The sequence below is a fragment of the Podarcis vaucheri genome (genome assembly GCF_965113315.1).
Source record: "Podarcis vaucheri genome assembly, chromosome: 1".
NCBI classification, from domain to species: domain Eukaryota; kingdom Metazoa; phylum Chordata; class Lepidosauria; order Squamata; family Lacertidae; genus Podarcis; species Podarcis vaucheri.
Window position 1 is genome coordinate 13,577,626 of NC_138759.1, and position 15,373 is coordinate 13,592,998.

General features: G+C 46.0%; 2 protein-coding genes across 2 annotated transcripts in view; both read right to left on the reverse strand.

Annotated features, from left to right (window-relative positions):
• The window catches only part of LOC309530909 (nutritionally-regulated adipose and cardiac enriched protein homolog), a 37,931-nt gene that overhangs the window by 3,171 nt on the left and 19,387 nt on the right, over window positions 1-15,373 (reverse strand). The gene's annotated exons all lie outside the window — the stretch shown is intronic.
• Window positions 1,756-2,414, reverse strand: LOC309530904 (histone H2A.Z). Its single transcript, XM_082220154.1, has one exon. The coding sequence runs from the start codon at window positions 2,290-2,292 to the stop codon at window positions 1,906-1,908; it is 387 nt and encodes a 128-aa protein (XP_082076280.1). The 5' UTR covers window positions 2,293-2,414; the 3' UTR covers window positions 1,756-1,905.

The window sequence follows — 15,373 nt, forward strand, 5'->3', positions numbered from 1 at the left end:
TAAAGACTGCAAAATAAGAAACCAAGACACTACAGGACTTAAAACATCTCTTTGTGGTACAATAATGTGTTGACTCTGACTATTGCAGAAAAAATAATGCACAAATAATGCATTTTTTTTAAGGTAAGGAAGACCTGGAACATTTCTGCACCTTTTGGTGGGATTTCATTTGTTGTGTGTTGAATTCAGATATACCAAACTCTTACCCCACCAAATAAAATTTTGGCTGCCGTGATGTGTTTTATTCTTTTACAACATTACCTGCTCTCTATTTATTTGGAAAATAAAACCTCCGAAGTGCTCCTTAGGATGAATGGTTGAGAGAGCTGGGTATGTTTAGATGAGAGCAGTTTTCAAATATCTCAAGGGCTTTCACATGAAAGATGGAGCAAACTTGCTTTTTTTGCTGCTCTGGCGGCTAGGACCTGAATGAACGGCTTCAAGTCACAAGAAAGGAGATTCCAGCTAAATACCAGGAAGAGCTTTCTGACAGTAGGAGCAGTTCGACAGAGGAACGGTCTCCCTCTGGAGGTGGTGGACTCTCCTTCCTTGGAGGTTTCTAAGCAGAGATTGGATGGCCATCTGTCATGGATGCCTTAGTTGAGATTCCTGCATTGCAGTGGGTTGGGTTCCATTTTAGCTCTTACAGTTCCTTTATTTCATAACTTTGATTCTATTCCTTCCTCTTTGTACTTTTGGTTTTACATCAATACAAACCCAAAACTGAAGGAGGGAAAAACGAGAAATTGAGAGAGGCCAAAATTGACAGATTCAGAAATGAATCTGAATTCAGAACTGAATTCAGAATTGACAGATTCCCTCCCCCTCCCCTTTTTATGAAGATTACCCACTCTGGGATCCCACAGCTAGTTCTCCCTTGGTCTCCTCGCTGGCCCAAATAGGGCTAATTTAGCCAGCGAGCCCTGGTGATCACCTAATGTTTATTGGATGGATTTCCCCCCTAAATTGATTTTTGAATTCTGAATTTATTGTTATTCACATTTTATACTGTATTTTATGCTGTTTTCTGTTGCATCAATTAAGTGTTTTAAATTTGTTGTTAGCCGCCCTGAGCCTGGTTTTCTGAACCGGGAAGGGCAGGGTATAAAGAAAAATGTATTATTATTATTATTATTATTATTATTATTATTATTATTATTATTATTATTAGAATCTAAGAAGGGCCTGGTGGATCAGGCCAATGGCCCGTCCAGTCTAGCATCCTTTTCTCACAGAAGCCAACCAGACGGCCGTCAGAAACCCACGAGCAGGTTCTGAGCCCAAGAGCACTCTAGCAGCTGGTATTCAGAATCATTACTGGCTTCTGCTGTGGAGGCAGAGCCGAGCCATCAGGTCTGGGAGCCATCAATAGCCCTCTCCCCCATGAATTTTGCCTATTCTTTTATTTTATTTTATTTTTGTAACAATGTAACATTTATTGAACTCATTGACCAGAATGGAATAAGGTCTGTTGTTTCTGCTTGTCAGAATGGTTATTCTTATTTAACTACAAGAGATTGACAGCCGCAACAGCGTTTTAATACCTCTAGTTGTTTTTAATTATTTCATAAAATGCTTATGCCAATCCTTTGTAGTTAAATTTTAACTGAGTAAAGCAACTTCAAGCATAAAAAATGAGCAACAATGTCAAGAATTTCATTAAAATCCAACATATCTAAAACAGTCAAGAACCACGACAACAGCTTCTCTGAAGCCATGTAACACTTAAATAAGGTTAAGACTTCAAATATAGAATTTTGGTTTGTTAGAAAGCTTGATGGGCTCCAGCTTCAAGGTTACAGAAAGGCAAAAAGTGTTTCACAGATGCAGTCCACTGGAAATCCACCAACACTGGACAACTGAGCATTTGAGTCCCAAGTTAATAAGGAATCCCAAGTTCCTTCTTTACACTGTTTTCTGCTGTCCTTTCTTTCCAATCAGAGATTTATGGATATGTGGAATTACACCTCCACCAGCAATTGTTGCTTTGATTAGGGAATCCAGTTCTTCATCACCTCTTATTGCAAGCTGTAAGTGACGGGGAGTGATTCGTTTCACCTTCAAGTCTTTGGATGCATTTCCTGCTAATTCAAGAACCTCAGCTGTGAGGTACTCCAAGATAGCAGCACTATACACAGCAGCTGTAGCTCCCACACGTCCATGACTTGTAGTCCTTGATTTTAGATGCCGATGAATACGACCCACCGGAAACTGTAAGCCAGCCCTTTGCGAACGGGACACTGTTTTGGTCTTAGTCTTGCCAGAGTCTTTCCCAGCTTTGCCGCCAGCCATCTCGAATGGGTACTGCTTCTCCTCCTGGAAAGCGCTTCACAGACGTTGAAGGGAGCTCAATGGACACCTTTCCCCCTCCCAATTCTTTAGCGGCGGCTTCCAATTCAAAACTGCCTTTGCCTATTCTTTTAAAGCCATCCAAGTTGGTGGCCATCTCTGCCTCTTGTGGCAGCAAATTCCATGGTTTAACTATCCCTACACCTTGGTACAAATATGGTATTATACACCTGTAAGGTTATATCATATTACAAAATCTGGAAGTAAGAATTGTTGGAGGAAATGTGGAGTGATGGGAACGTACAGTCATATGTGGTGGGACTGTCCATTAGTTAATGAATTTTGGAAACAGATTGGTATAGAAAATATCGGGAATTGTGGGTAGGAAGGTGGGAATATCTAAATTAATGGTTCTTATTAGTCTGAGTTAAAAACAAAAGAGGAAAACTGATGGTAACTACAGCCAGACAGGTTATAGTGAGTAATTGGAAAAATGAAGAAGAGCTAGGGGTGAACCAATGGAGGAAAAAACTGAATATTATAATTTTAGAATATCTAACTGTGAAGATACACAGAATGAAAGGGTTTAAGATCAGTGAGAAAGAGGAGGATTGGTTTGAGAAGATACTGAATTATTTGGGTAGGTTTGAACAATTTGGGGCAATTAAAATGTTAAAAGTTAAACAAACCCTGTGGAGGGAGGAGTGTTAACGTATATCAAATTGTATATATGGTTGATGTGAATATGTTATTATTGATTATGTATACCCAATGTATCAGCCGCATGGGGGGAAAACCAACCTATCCCTGTTGTTGTTGTTGTTTAGTCGTTTAGTCGTGTCCGACTCTTCGTGACCCCATGGACCAGAGCACGCCATGCACTCTTGTCTTCCACTGCCTCATGCTGGTAGCTTCAAGAACACTATCCAACCATCTTGTCCTCTGTCGTCCCCTTCTCCTTGTGCCCTCCATCTTTCCCAACATCAGGGTCTTTTCCAGGGACTCTTCTCTTCTCATGAGGTGGCCAAAGTATTGGAGCCTCAGCTTCACGATCTGTCCTTCTAGTGAGCTCTCAGGGCTGATTTCCTTCAGAATGGAGAGGTTTGATCTTCTTGCAGTTCATGGGACTCTCAAGAGTCTCCTCCAGCACCATAATTCAAAAGCATCAATTCTTCGGTGATCGGCCTTCTTTATGGTCCAGCTCTCACTTCCATATATCACTACTAGGAAACCATGGCTTTAACCATACGGACCTTTTCTCCCAAGAAGCAGGCGTCTTTTAATTTCGTGGCTGCTGTCACCATCTGCAGTGATCATGGAGCCCAACCTATCCCTACACCTCAGCTTTTCAGACAGCCAGGAGGCCTGCTCCTTGAACAGTATAAAGGCAATACAGGAAGCCGGATAGAGAGAGAGGAGGAGCATTGATCTGCACATAGAACTGTGGCTCTCCACCCTCCCTCCTGTGCTTGCCCAGGATTTGCTATAAAGCAGCCCTCGCTCTGCCTCTTTGCAGCTGTTTGGCAGCAATTCCCAGGCCTGTCTCTGCCCACTGCATGTGTTCCTCTGGCCTCCTGCCCTCGAATACAGCTCTTTGGCACGCCTAGCTCAAATAGCAACAACACACACCTCCCTCCGAAAGGAGACTGAATAACAATGATGAAATCTAATGGAGCGTTGAAAGGATTTGATTATATACAACAAGAACAGGATTACCATAATTAATGCATGCACTTGGATACCCTCGCTGCCATCTTTTAAAAAACAAAACCCCTTTCAGCAAAAAAAACGTGAGCACTTAAATACTTCTGAATGCTAGGCATCTCTGGCAAATTATTTAATGCTCATTGGCAGCTTATAAAGAAACGAGATTCCGTGGCTTCTGCCTGTAATACGAGCCTTTTATATCCAGTCCTTTCAAATTGGAAAAAAAGGAGAGTTAGTTGCGCACTCGGTGCGGCATAAAATACAAGCGGGCTTAAAATGATCATTCGAGTAAACATTTGACATGTTTTAATTTTCACTGGCTGATTTAGGAAGGCTTTCTCTTTCTTTTAATGAAATGCTTGTGTGTGTGTCATAAGCGTTCATCTTAATTTGTATTAATTTTGGTATTTAATGGCATTTACAATGTTTTCATTTGCATTCCTATTTTATTTAAGTTTTCTGTGAAGCCTTTGGGGAGGATACCACTAGTCTCAATACTCTCGTAGAATCATAGAATTGTAGAGTTGGAAGGGACCCCGAGGATCATCTAGTCCAACCCCCTGCAATGCAGGAATCTCAACCACCCCTGACAGATGGCCACCCAGCCTCTGCTTATAAACCTCCAAGGATGGAGAGTCCATCACCTCCTAAGGGAGTCTGTTCCCCTGCTGAACAGCTCTTACCCTCAGAAAGTTCTACCTGATGTTTAGCCGGAATCTCCTTCCTTGCAAATTGAATTCATTGGATCGAGTCCTCCCCTCTGGAGAAGGAGAAAACAAGCTTGTTGTTCCCTCTTCCATGTGACAGCCCTTGAGATACTAGAAGATTACCATCATCTCTCCTCTCGGTCTCCTCTTCTCATGGCTAAACCTACCCAACTCCCTCAACTGTTCCTCATATGGCATAGTTTCCAGATCCTTGACCACTGTTGTAGGTGTCAGGAGTTCACCCTACACTCGAGGAAGATCCTGGCAGAGAAACATGCCCGACTGCCATGTTCCCTCCCTCCTGGTCGATTGTTCGGGAGCTTCAATAGCTTTCTTCAGCTTGAACATCACAGCGACCGATGCCAACCGATACCGGCACACTTAGGGATCCGCAGAGTTTGCACATCATGTGCGTGACAGATCTCAGCAACTCAGCATTTTGGCTAATCTACTTTATTTACATATAAACACACACAGAGCACTGCAACATGGCTCCCTCTCTCTCTAGCATCAGACAGCAAAGAGAAAAAGAACAAAGGACAATAGTCCCACTTCACGGAGCACAGTAACACAAGCATCCTGTCTCCATCACTTCCCACTCTGTGGAGTCAAAACATACACCGTCATGTGAAAGACAACAACTACATGACTGCAATCATAGAGCAGGAATTCTAACAGTAGGACCAGCCAATTCTGATGCTCACCTTCCAGATGATGATTGACTCCAGCTCCTATCAGCCCCACCCAGCTTGGCTGATTGGCAGAGATGATGGAAGCTGCAATCCAGCAACACATGGAGTGACATCTTGTCTGTGAAGACACTGCTGGTCAGTACCGACAATGCTAAAGTGGGTGAACCAGTGGTACAAGGCAGCTGTTTATCATTATAGGCTGTGTGGGGGTTAGCCTGGATGATATACATGGGTCCTTTCCAGGCCTGTGATTGCACATCTAGTGAAGTTTGGAATCTAGCAGAAGCAGCTGTCAGAAAAGTGTCTTTGTTGGGTAATGGCCTTGTCTTAGCTGGCTGGTGAAGTGCTCCCATCAGCATCTCCAAGGGTGAGCCACGTTTCCATAGAGACAAATAGGTGGACCTTTTGCCACCTCACCTGGCTGAGTGTCATGTCATCCTGGGATGGAGAGCAATAGGCCAAGGGAGGTTGTTCATGTGAGTGGATGTGGGGTGATGCTGGGAGCTGGAGAGATAGAGAGACAGAGACATGCCTTGCTCTGTGATGGATCCAAAACTGTGACCTGGGGCTTCCCTGGAGACATAAGGGGAAAGCAAGATTTTTGGGAGCATTGATGCTGTGAGCCCCTTCACCCTCTGCTTAGGTTGCATATATGTGTAAATAAAGCCACGTTTCCCAAGGACACCATAACCTCTGTTGACCTTAAAGTGCAAACTATTTAATTATTAAGGTAAAGGTAAAGGTACCCCTGCCCGAACGGGCCAGTCTTGACAGACTCTGGGGTTTGTGCGCCCATCTCACATTTATTGGCCGGGGGCCAGCGCTGTCCGCAGACACTTCCGGGTCACGTGGCCAGCGTGACAACGCTGCTCTGGCGAGCCAGAGCCGCACACGGAACGCCGTTTACCTTCCTGCTGGTAAGCGGTACCTATTTATCTACTTGCACCCGGGGGTGCTTTCGAACTGCTAGGTGGGCAGGCGCTGGGACCGAGCAGCGGGAGCGCACCCCGCCGCGGGGATTCGAACCGCCGACCTTTCGATCGGCAAGCCCTAGGCGCTGAGGCTTTAGCCCACAGCGCCACCCGCGTCCCATATTTAATTTAATTATTACTTGCTGGTTTAAATTTATTCTTTACTATTATACTCTAATGGATTATTGAATATTGGTTGATTTGCTATACATTATTCATTTCAAAGTTATGTTTTTATTCTGACTTCTTTTGTATTGGATCAGACGGTTATTAGGTGTGTGATCTTTGCTGTCTATTTTGTTGTTTCTTCAGCTTGTAAACCGCCTTGCATATAGTGATTTAGAAAGGTGGTATCATACCCTGCAACATTTCTCCAATGAACATAGGGACGTCCCATTCCCTGATGATAATTTTACTATTTATACCTCACACATCTTACTGGGTTACCCCAGCCACCCTGGGAAGCTTCCAACATATACAAAAACATAATAAAACATTAAACTTCTCTATACAGGATTGCCTTCAGATGGCTTGGGGCATGGGTAGACAAACTAAGGCCTGGGGGCCGGATCTGGCCCAATCGCCTTCTAAATCCGGCCCATGGACGGTCTGGGAATCAGCGTGTTTTTACATGAGTAGAATGTGTCTTTTTATTTTAAATGCATCTCTGGGTTATTTCTGGGGCCTGCCTGGTGTTTTTACATGAGTAGAATGTGTGCTTTTATTTAAAATACATCTCTGGGTTATTTGTGGGGCATAGGAATTCAGTCACCCCCCCAAAAAAAAAACATAGTCCGGCCCCCCACAAGGCCTGAGGGACAGTGGACCGGCCCCCTGCTGAAAAAGTTTGCTGACCCCTGGCTTGGGGGTTCAAATAACTCCATACCCTCCAACATTTCTCCAATGAAAATAGAGACATCCTAAGGAAAAGTGGGAAATTCCAGGATCAAATCAGAAACTGGGATGGCTTCTCTAGATCAGGGAAGTCCTTGGAAAATAGGGACACTTGGAGGGTCTGTGGTATGTGTCAGGGAACTGCCATCAGAGGCAAGAGGAGAGGTAAGACGCTCCAATGATGCAGGGGAGGGAACTAGCAAGGAGAGAGAGAGAGAGCTTCCACTGGGGAAGGAAATCCAGGGGACACCAGGGAGAAAGGGGAGGCTGAGAGTACTGCGGAGGGGAGGCTCCGAGACTCTTCCAGTGAAATCAGCGGAGAGAGCACAGGACCTCCGCTTGGCACACCCACGCTGTGCAGAAGGCTTCCGCGCAGAGAATCTAGGAGGAGACTGGGCGTCAAAGAATTTCTATGTTGGAGGAAGTTTAGGAGACGCCCACTCACGGATTCTGCCAGTGACTAAGACAGTCGCGTTGTAAGGGCTGTCAAACCAGGGAAAGGTTTAGCTATACGACCAGCTCGGAGCAGTTTGCAGTTTATGCACAAGCAACCCCAATTCCCATTACAGTATGCAAATAAAAAGTGAAATGAAAAAATGAAAATGAAATGAAATGGTGTTAAAGGCACAGGTGGGGGCAGAGCTCAATGGCAGATCATGTGCTTTGCAGAGAGTTGGTCCTTGACTCAACCTCTGGCATCTTCAGGAAGGCCAGTTCCTGGTTCTTGTACTTGTGTCCTGCTTGGTAGCATCCTATGGCCACTGTAAGTCCAGGACGCTGGATTAGATGGGCCATTGGTCTGATCCAGTAGACTAGTCTCTTCTTATGTTCTACAATTCTGGAAAAGCACTGCCAGTCAGTGTAAAAAAAAGTGTAAAGGTAAAGGACCCCTGGATGGTTAAGTCCAGTCAAAGGCAACTAGGGGGTTGCAGTGCTCATCTCGCTTTCAGGCCAAGGGAGCCGGCGTTTGTCCACAGACAGCTTTCCGGTTCAGGTGCCCAGCATGACTAAATTGCTTCTGGCATAACGGGACACCGTGATGGAAACCAGAGCACACAGAAATGCTGTTTACCTTCCGCCGCATCGGTACTTATTTATCTACAGTGGTGCCCCGCAAGACGAATGCCTCGCAAGACCAAAAACTCGCTAGACGAAAGGGTTTTGCGGTTTTTGAGCTGCTTCGCAAGACGAATTTCCCTATGGGCTTGCTTCGCAAGACGGAAACGTCTTGCAAGTTTGTTTCCTTTTTCTTAAAACCGTTAATATCCAGGGTGCATTGCTTGAAGAGGTGCAGTTGCGACTTGACTTCGAGGAGCAACACATAGCACTCGGTGTGGTAGCCTTTTTTGAGGTTTTTGAAGACTTTGCTGATTTTTGAAGCTTTTCTTTCCAAAACTTCTTTTGCAGCCATTTGGTAAGTTAAACTTTTAAAACTTTTTTGGGGGGTTCTGGATTTTGGGTTGGGGTGTTTGGAATTCAAGGACTTTGTGTTGGGGAGGGGTTTGCAAGAATCTGGAAGCTTGTGTGGTTTTTTTCTGCATTTTTATGATTTTTTGTGACCATTGGGCCACTCTGCTGTTGTTGTTTTTAAAAAAATTCTGGATTTGAATTTCTGTGCGGTGGCTGGCTGGGGGAACAGTTGAGGAGGGGTTTGCAAGAATCTGGGAGCTTGTGTGGGTTTTTTTCTTGAATTTTTTATGATTTTCTGTGACCATTGGGCCATGTTTTTTTTTTTTTTTTAAATATTTCTGGATTTGAATTTCTGTGCGGTGGCTGGCTGGGGGAACAGTTGAGGAGGGGTTTGCAAGAATCTGGGAGCTTGTGTGGGTTTTTTTTTTGAATTTTTATGATTTTCTGTGACCATTGGGCCATATTGTTTTTTTTTTTAAAAAAAAAAAATCTGGATTTGAATTTCTGTGTGGTGGGTGGCTGGGGGAACAGTTGAGGAGGGGTTTGCAACAGTTGGGGAGGGGTTTGCAACAGTTGGGGAGGGGCTGGAGGAACAGTTGGGGAGGGGTTTGCAATTTCTGTGTGGTGGGTGGGTGGCTGGGGGAACAGTTGAGGTTTTTGAAGACTTTGGTGATTTTTGAAGCTTTTCCAAAACTTCTTTTGCAGCCATTTGGTAAGTTAAACTTTTAAAACTTTTATGGGGTTTTTTGGATTTGGGGTTGGGTTTTTGGAATTCAAGGACTTGGTTCTGGGTTTGAATTTCTGTGTGGTGGGTGGCTGGGTGCTTTTGAATTTTTTGGATGTGAAGCACTGATTCTTTTTTTTTTTTTTTTGAGTTTGCGAAGGTAGGAGCTGTGCTGCCATGGGACCCAAGAAGACTGCTGCTGCAGAGGCCAGCGAGAGGAAGAAGGAGAAGGTGACGCTGGAAATGAAGAAAGAGATCATCCGGAAGACCTCGCCAGGGAGTACGGGAGGAATCCATCGACCATCGGGACCATCCTGAAGATGAGGGAGAAGATCCTTGCGACTGATGCAGCCAAGGGAGTCACCAGGATCGTGAAGCACCGCCCAGCTGTTCTGGAGGAGGTCGAGAAGTTGCTGCTCATCTGGTTAGAAGAGAAGCAGCGTGCAGGGGACACAGTGACTGAGGCCGTCATTTGTGAGAAGGCCAAGGCCTTGCACGCAGACCTCGTCCGGGAACAGCCAGGAACCTCAGGCGAGCCAGAAGTCTTCAAGGCAAGCAGAGGTTGGTTCAAGGCAAGATCTGGAATCCATAGCGTGGTCAGGCAGGCTGCCAGTTCTGATGTTCCTGCGGCTGAAGACTTTGCAGCGGAGTTCCTGGAGGCTGTGAAGACGGAGGGCTACGTTCCACAGCAGGTCTTCAACTGCGACGAGACCGGGCTGTTTTGGAAGAGGATGCCCAAAAGGACTTTCATCACACAGGAGGAGGCCAAGTTGCCTGGCCACAAGCCCATGAAGGACCGTCTGACCCTGCTCTTCTGTGCCAACGCAAGCGGCGACCTGAAGATCAAGCCCCTGCTGGTGTACCACTCGGAGAACCCACGAGCCTTCAAGAAACACAAGGTCGACAAGGAGCAGCTGAGTGTCATGTGGCGATCCAACAGTAAGGCTTGGGTCACACGTGTGCTGTTTGTGGATTGGGTCAATCTTGCTTTTGGCCCTGCTGTCAAACAGTACCTGCTGGACAATGACCTGCCGCTGAAGAAGAAGAAGAAGAGTTTGGATTTGATATCCCGCCTTTCACTCCCCTTCAGGAGTCTCAAAGCGGCTAACATTCTCCTTTCCCTTCCTCCCCCACAACAAACACTCTGTGAGGTGAGTGGGGCTGAGAGACTTCACAGAAGTGTGACTGGCCCAAGGTCACCCAGCAGCTGCATGTGGAGGAGCGGAGACGCGAACCCGGTTACCCAGATTACGTGACTACCGCTCTTAACCACTACACCACACTGGCTCTCTTTGCTTCTGATGGACAATGCTCCTGCTCATCCTAAAGGCCTTGAGTTGGACTTGTTGGAGGAGTTCAGCTTCATCAGAATCATGTTCCTGCCGCCTAACACCACGCCACTGCTCCAGCCGATGGATCAGCAGGTCATCACCAATTTCAAAAAACTCTACACCAAGGAGCGTTTCAGGCGATGCTTCGAGGTGACTGATTGCACCACCATCACCCTGCGGGAATTCTGGAAGGACCACTTCGACATCGTCACCTGCTTGAAGATGATCACCACGGCCTGGAACCGGATCAGCCAGGGAAATTTGAATTGCGCTTGGCGCAGCCTGTGGCCGGACTGTGTGGCACCAAGTGACTCTGATGCACCAGAGTCAACAGTGGTGCAGGACATTGTTGCCTTGGGGAGGACCATGGGCCTGGAGGTCACAGAGGAGGACATCAGCGAGCTGGTGGAGGAGCACAACCACGAGCTGACCACCCAGGAGCTGGTCAAACTGCAGGCAGAGGCTGCGCAGGAGCAGGCCTCGCTGGAAGAGGAGGAAGCAACTGAGGAACGGCTGTCCTCCAAAGAACTGAGGGACATTTGCCTGAAGTGGAAGGAGGTGCAGGCTTTTGCACAGCGGCACCACTCTGACAAGCACGTGGCACATGACCTTGCGAACACTTTTGATACGAGGGTCATGTCGCCTTTCAGGGAGGTGCTGAAAAGGCGGATGAAGCAGCAGACCATGGACAGGTTCTTCAGCAAGAAGCAAAGAGTGGAAGAGGAACCAACCTTCTTCAAGTTCTCCCCCAGAGTCTTAGAAAATGTACTGTACACTTTGTTGATTTTTAAATGTTTTTCTGTCATGTTTAGAAACTTAATTTATTGTTCCTTCAATTTTTGAAATGCTCTTTACAGTATGTGTGACTTTAAAGAGCCCTTAATAAACTCTTGTTGTACCAAATTTGGCTTTGTTTGGACTTTTTTTGACCATAGGAACACATTAATTGAATTTCAGTGCATTCCTTCGCAAGACTAAAAATTCGCTTGACGAAAAAACTCGTGGAACGAATTAATTTCGTCTTGCGAGGCACCACTGTACTTGCACTGGTGTGCTATCGAACTGCTAGGTTGGCAGGAGCTGGGACAGAGCAACGGGAGCTCACCCCGTTGCGGGGATTCAAACCACCGACCTTCTGATCGGCAAGCCCAAGAGGCTCCGTGGTTTAGACCACAGCGCCACCGCATCTCCAGGCAGTGTAGACTGAGCTCAATGGACCAACAGTCTGACTTGGCAGAAGGCAGCTCCCCCTGTTCTTATATGCCCTGTTGATGATCCTGTGTGAGACACACTGTCATACCAATATCTACTGACAAGCTGCTGAGTGAGACAGAACATCGCTCTGACCCAGCATGGCAATTTTTATGTAAGTTGCATTGCCATTACTTATAACAACAGTCTTCTTTTATAAAGCTGCTTTGATATGGAAAGTGCTACCGAACGCCTGATCTATGCATTGGATAATAAGCATTTTTTAAAAAAAAATAATAATTCTGTACAGAGTGTAACCATTTGCCTGGTATATGAGCGCAGCCAGTATGGTTAAGATTAAATGTATATATATAAACACCGCTGTGGTCTGTATCGTTATGGGTAAAGGTCCACTATTTGCACTGGCCTATTTAAATTAGCTGCTATTACTAGTCCCAGAATTCATGGTAAACAATTAAGCTGTCATGCTGAGGTACAGGGAGGAAAGTAGAAGTCATAAAGGCAGGCAACCCAACCCATAATAATGTATCAAAAAGTGTGTGTGTTTGGGGGGGAAGGCAGAATGCTAAGAGCAAATCATTTTAAAGAACCCGAGAAAGCGAATCAATGTTCTCTAATAGAGTCGGGGGGAACTATTTGCAGCAAATGATTTATTCATCTCGAACGAAGCCCTCCTTTCCGCTTGCAAATTATCTCTGAACAGGCTTCCATTTTCTTTGTTAAATCGATTGCTATTTAAAATTACTCTCTTTGTGCTTTCTGTGAATAAATGTCAGCCTGTGGCTTGCTCGCTAACTCCTTCCTGTGAGGGACTGATTCAAATGTTATTGCACTTGTAGACTGAATATATATATATGCAGGTTTTGGTGTCTTCGGGTGTCTTCCCGTGTAAGAGTCGGGGTGTCTGGGCGACGTTTCGACGAGGTCTCACTCGTCATCTTCAGGCTGGAGCTTTCGGCTTCTTGTTACTGGAACTCTCTGCCGCCGCCGCCGCCCCAGAGCTGAACTCCGCCGCTGGATTTGGTTGCGTTCTCCTCCTTCCTTCTTCCTTCCTTCCCCTCCGACTCCGTCACCCAAACCCAGACCCTCTCCACAGACATATTACAGACTCCATCCAGTAGCCAAACTATAGTGGCACCTCCGGATGCTGCACCCCCCTGCAATCCCTACACAGATCTGGCTGGCACAAGGCACAAAACCACAGCTCGCCCCTATACACGAAGCCAAGCCAGAGCACAACTAAATGCAGCACAGCCATCTTCTCAGAAAAACTCTTCACAAGCTCAAGAGGTCAAGACACGAAAGCTTTAGCAACTAATCTACACTTAATGACCCACCCAGTGGTATTCAGAATATCACTCATGAAATCACCCAAGATATCCCTCAAGTAATTAAGGAACAAAAGAAGAAAAGGCACACTAATCTAGGAACTTCCTCTCTGCCCAGAACGTTGGAGGCTATACACCACACCCCTCAACAGTATTTATAGGAACTCAAACACCAGATTCTGCTCTGTTCCAGTAACAAGAAGCCGAAAGCACCAGCCTGAAGATGACGAGTGAGACCTCGTCGAAACGTCGCCCAGACATCCCGACTCTTACACGGGAAGACACCCGAAGACACCAAAACCTGCATATATATATATATATATATATATATATATATATATATATATATATATATATATATATCTCACACGCACTGTAGTAGATAGCATCTGAAACATACAGTGTGAAATTGCTTTTGGACACAGAAATCTGCTCCATTCTCAATGCTGGAGCTGGGGTTGCTCAAACTGTGTCCTGGGGAACAGTTATTTTGAAGCCTATCAGGGTGGTAATTAATGATGAACTCTAAAAAACAGGTTGCCCAGCAGCATGACCAACTGTCCCTTAAGATGCAAAGCTATGGGGAAGTGCTATAGGGCACATGAGGACTTGGGTAGCCAATGAAGTGCCCCCCAGATGTTGCTGGATTGCAAATCCCATCACTTCCATCTAGCACAACCTGTGGATCCCTAGATGTTGTTGAACTACAACTCCCATCACCCCTAGCTAGCAAGGCCAGAGCTCAGGGATGATGGGAGTTGTAGTCCAACAACATCTGGGGAGCCACAGGTTGGGAACTGCTGAATTCTAGCATGACTGTCATGAACTGGTTGGACACAGAGGAATGGTGGAAGGAACCAGCTGGGGAACCACCAAGGGAAGAAGGCTCAGAGCCTGGAGATTGGTGGTACAATGACGATGAGTGGCCAGAGGAGAAGGTGAAGAGGGGTTCGTGAACTGGGAGAGCCCGTGGCAGAGGGAAGCCCAGAATCAGAGGCAGAAGTAGGAGGAAGGACAAGAGGCAGAGTTGAGTCGGGCTGGTGAAGAGTCACAAGGGTCTCCCCCTCCTGCTACAACAAGCTCCCCTCCCAGCTTGTCACCCAGAACCAGAAGAGGCATGAAAAGGGAGGAGGAGAGGCTGGTTCACACAGGCACAGTCTCTGATTGCTTGGGGAAAACCCTGGAGAGGCAGGGACTTTCAGTCTCGGCAACTGATCCATGGGGCAAGACCTACTGGGGGTGAACTGTTGTGTTCATTGGGCCCGACACTCTGCCAAGTCTGTGCAGATCATGTTCTTGCTAAGAAAGACTTAACTTCGACTTGCACGGTGTGATTTACTGCCGGCTTGCTCCTGACAATGACCAGTGGACAGGGATGCTGGGAGTTGTAGTCCAGCAACATTTGGAGGGCAACAGAAGTGATGTCAGCTCCTTGACAGGTGGTTGTGGTTGGGGGGAAATGGCCTCATGGGCCAAATTGGACCAACCCAGTATGGCCTGAGATTAGCTTGCTGTCAGATGGTATATTATACCAGTGAAATTAGCTAAATGTATAAGACAAATAATAAATGTTGGAAAGGTAAAGAAAAAGAAGGAACATTTTATCATATGTGGTGGGAATGTAAAAAAGCAAAGAACTTCTGGGAAATGATATATAATGATATGAAAAAGACGTTGAAATATACATTTTTTAAAAAAAAAAACAGAAGCATTTTTACTTGGTATTAGAGGTCAGGACATTAATAGGTAAGATGTTAAATTGTTTTTATATGCAACAACTGCGGCAAGAGTATTGTTAGCCCAGAAATGGAAACAAGAGGGGCCACTAGGGGCGCATCGGAAGATGGTTGACAATAACATCTCTCCGACCCACACGAGGTAATTAGGAGGCTGTGATGGGAGTAAATAGCCTCCCTACCCCCCCAAGGTTGGGGGGGGCTGCCCTTGCCTGCTGTGCCCTATACCACCCCCAAATTTGTGGGGATGGGGGCACTAGGCAGAATGCCCTCCTGTGGGATCTCGGCACTCCTGGACACTGTCTCTGATCCGCGCCACTAGCTGCAAGAACTTCAAAAGAAACAATTAGGATGAAGCGAATGCACATATTT

Excerpts from the sequence above, each read along its gene's own strand:
- LOC309530904 (XM_082220154.1), bottom strand. The coding sequence starts at position 2,292 with ATGGCTGGCGGCAAAGCTGGGAAAGACTCTGGCAAGACTAAGACCAAA.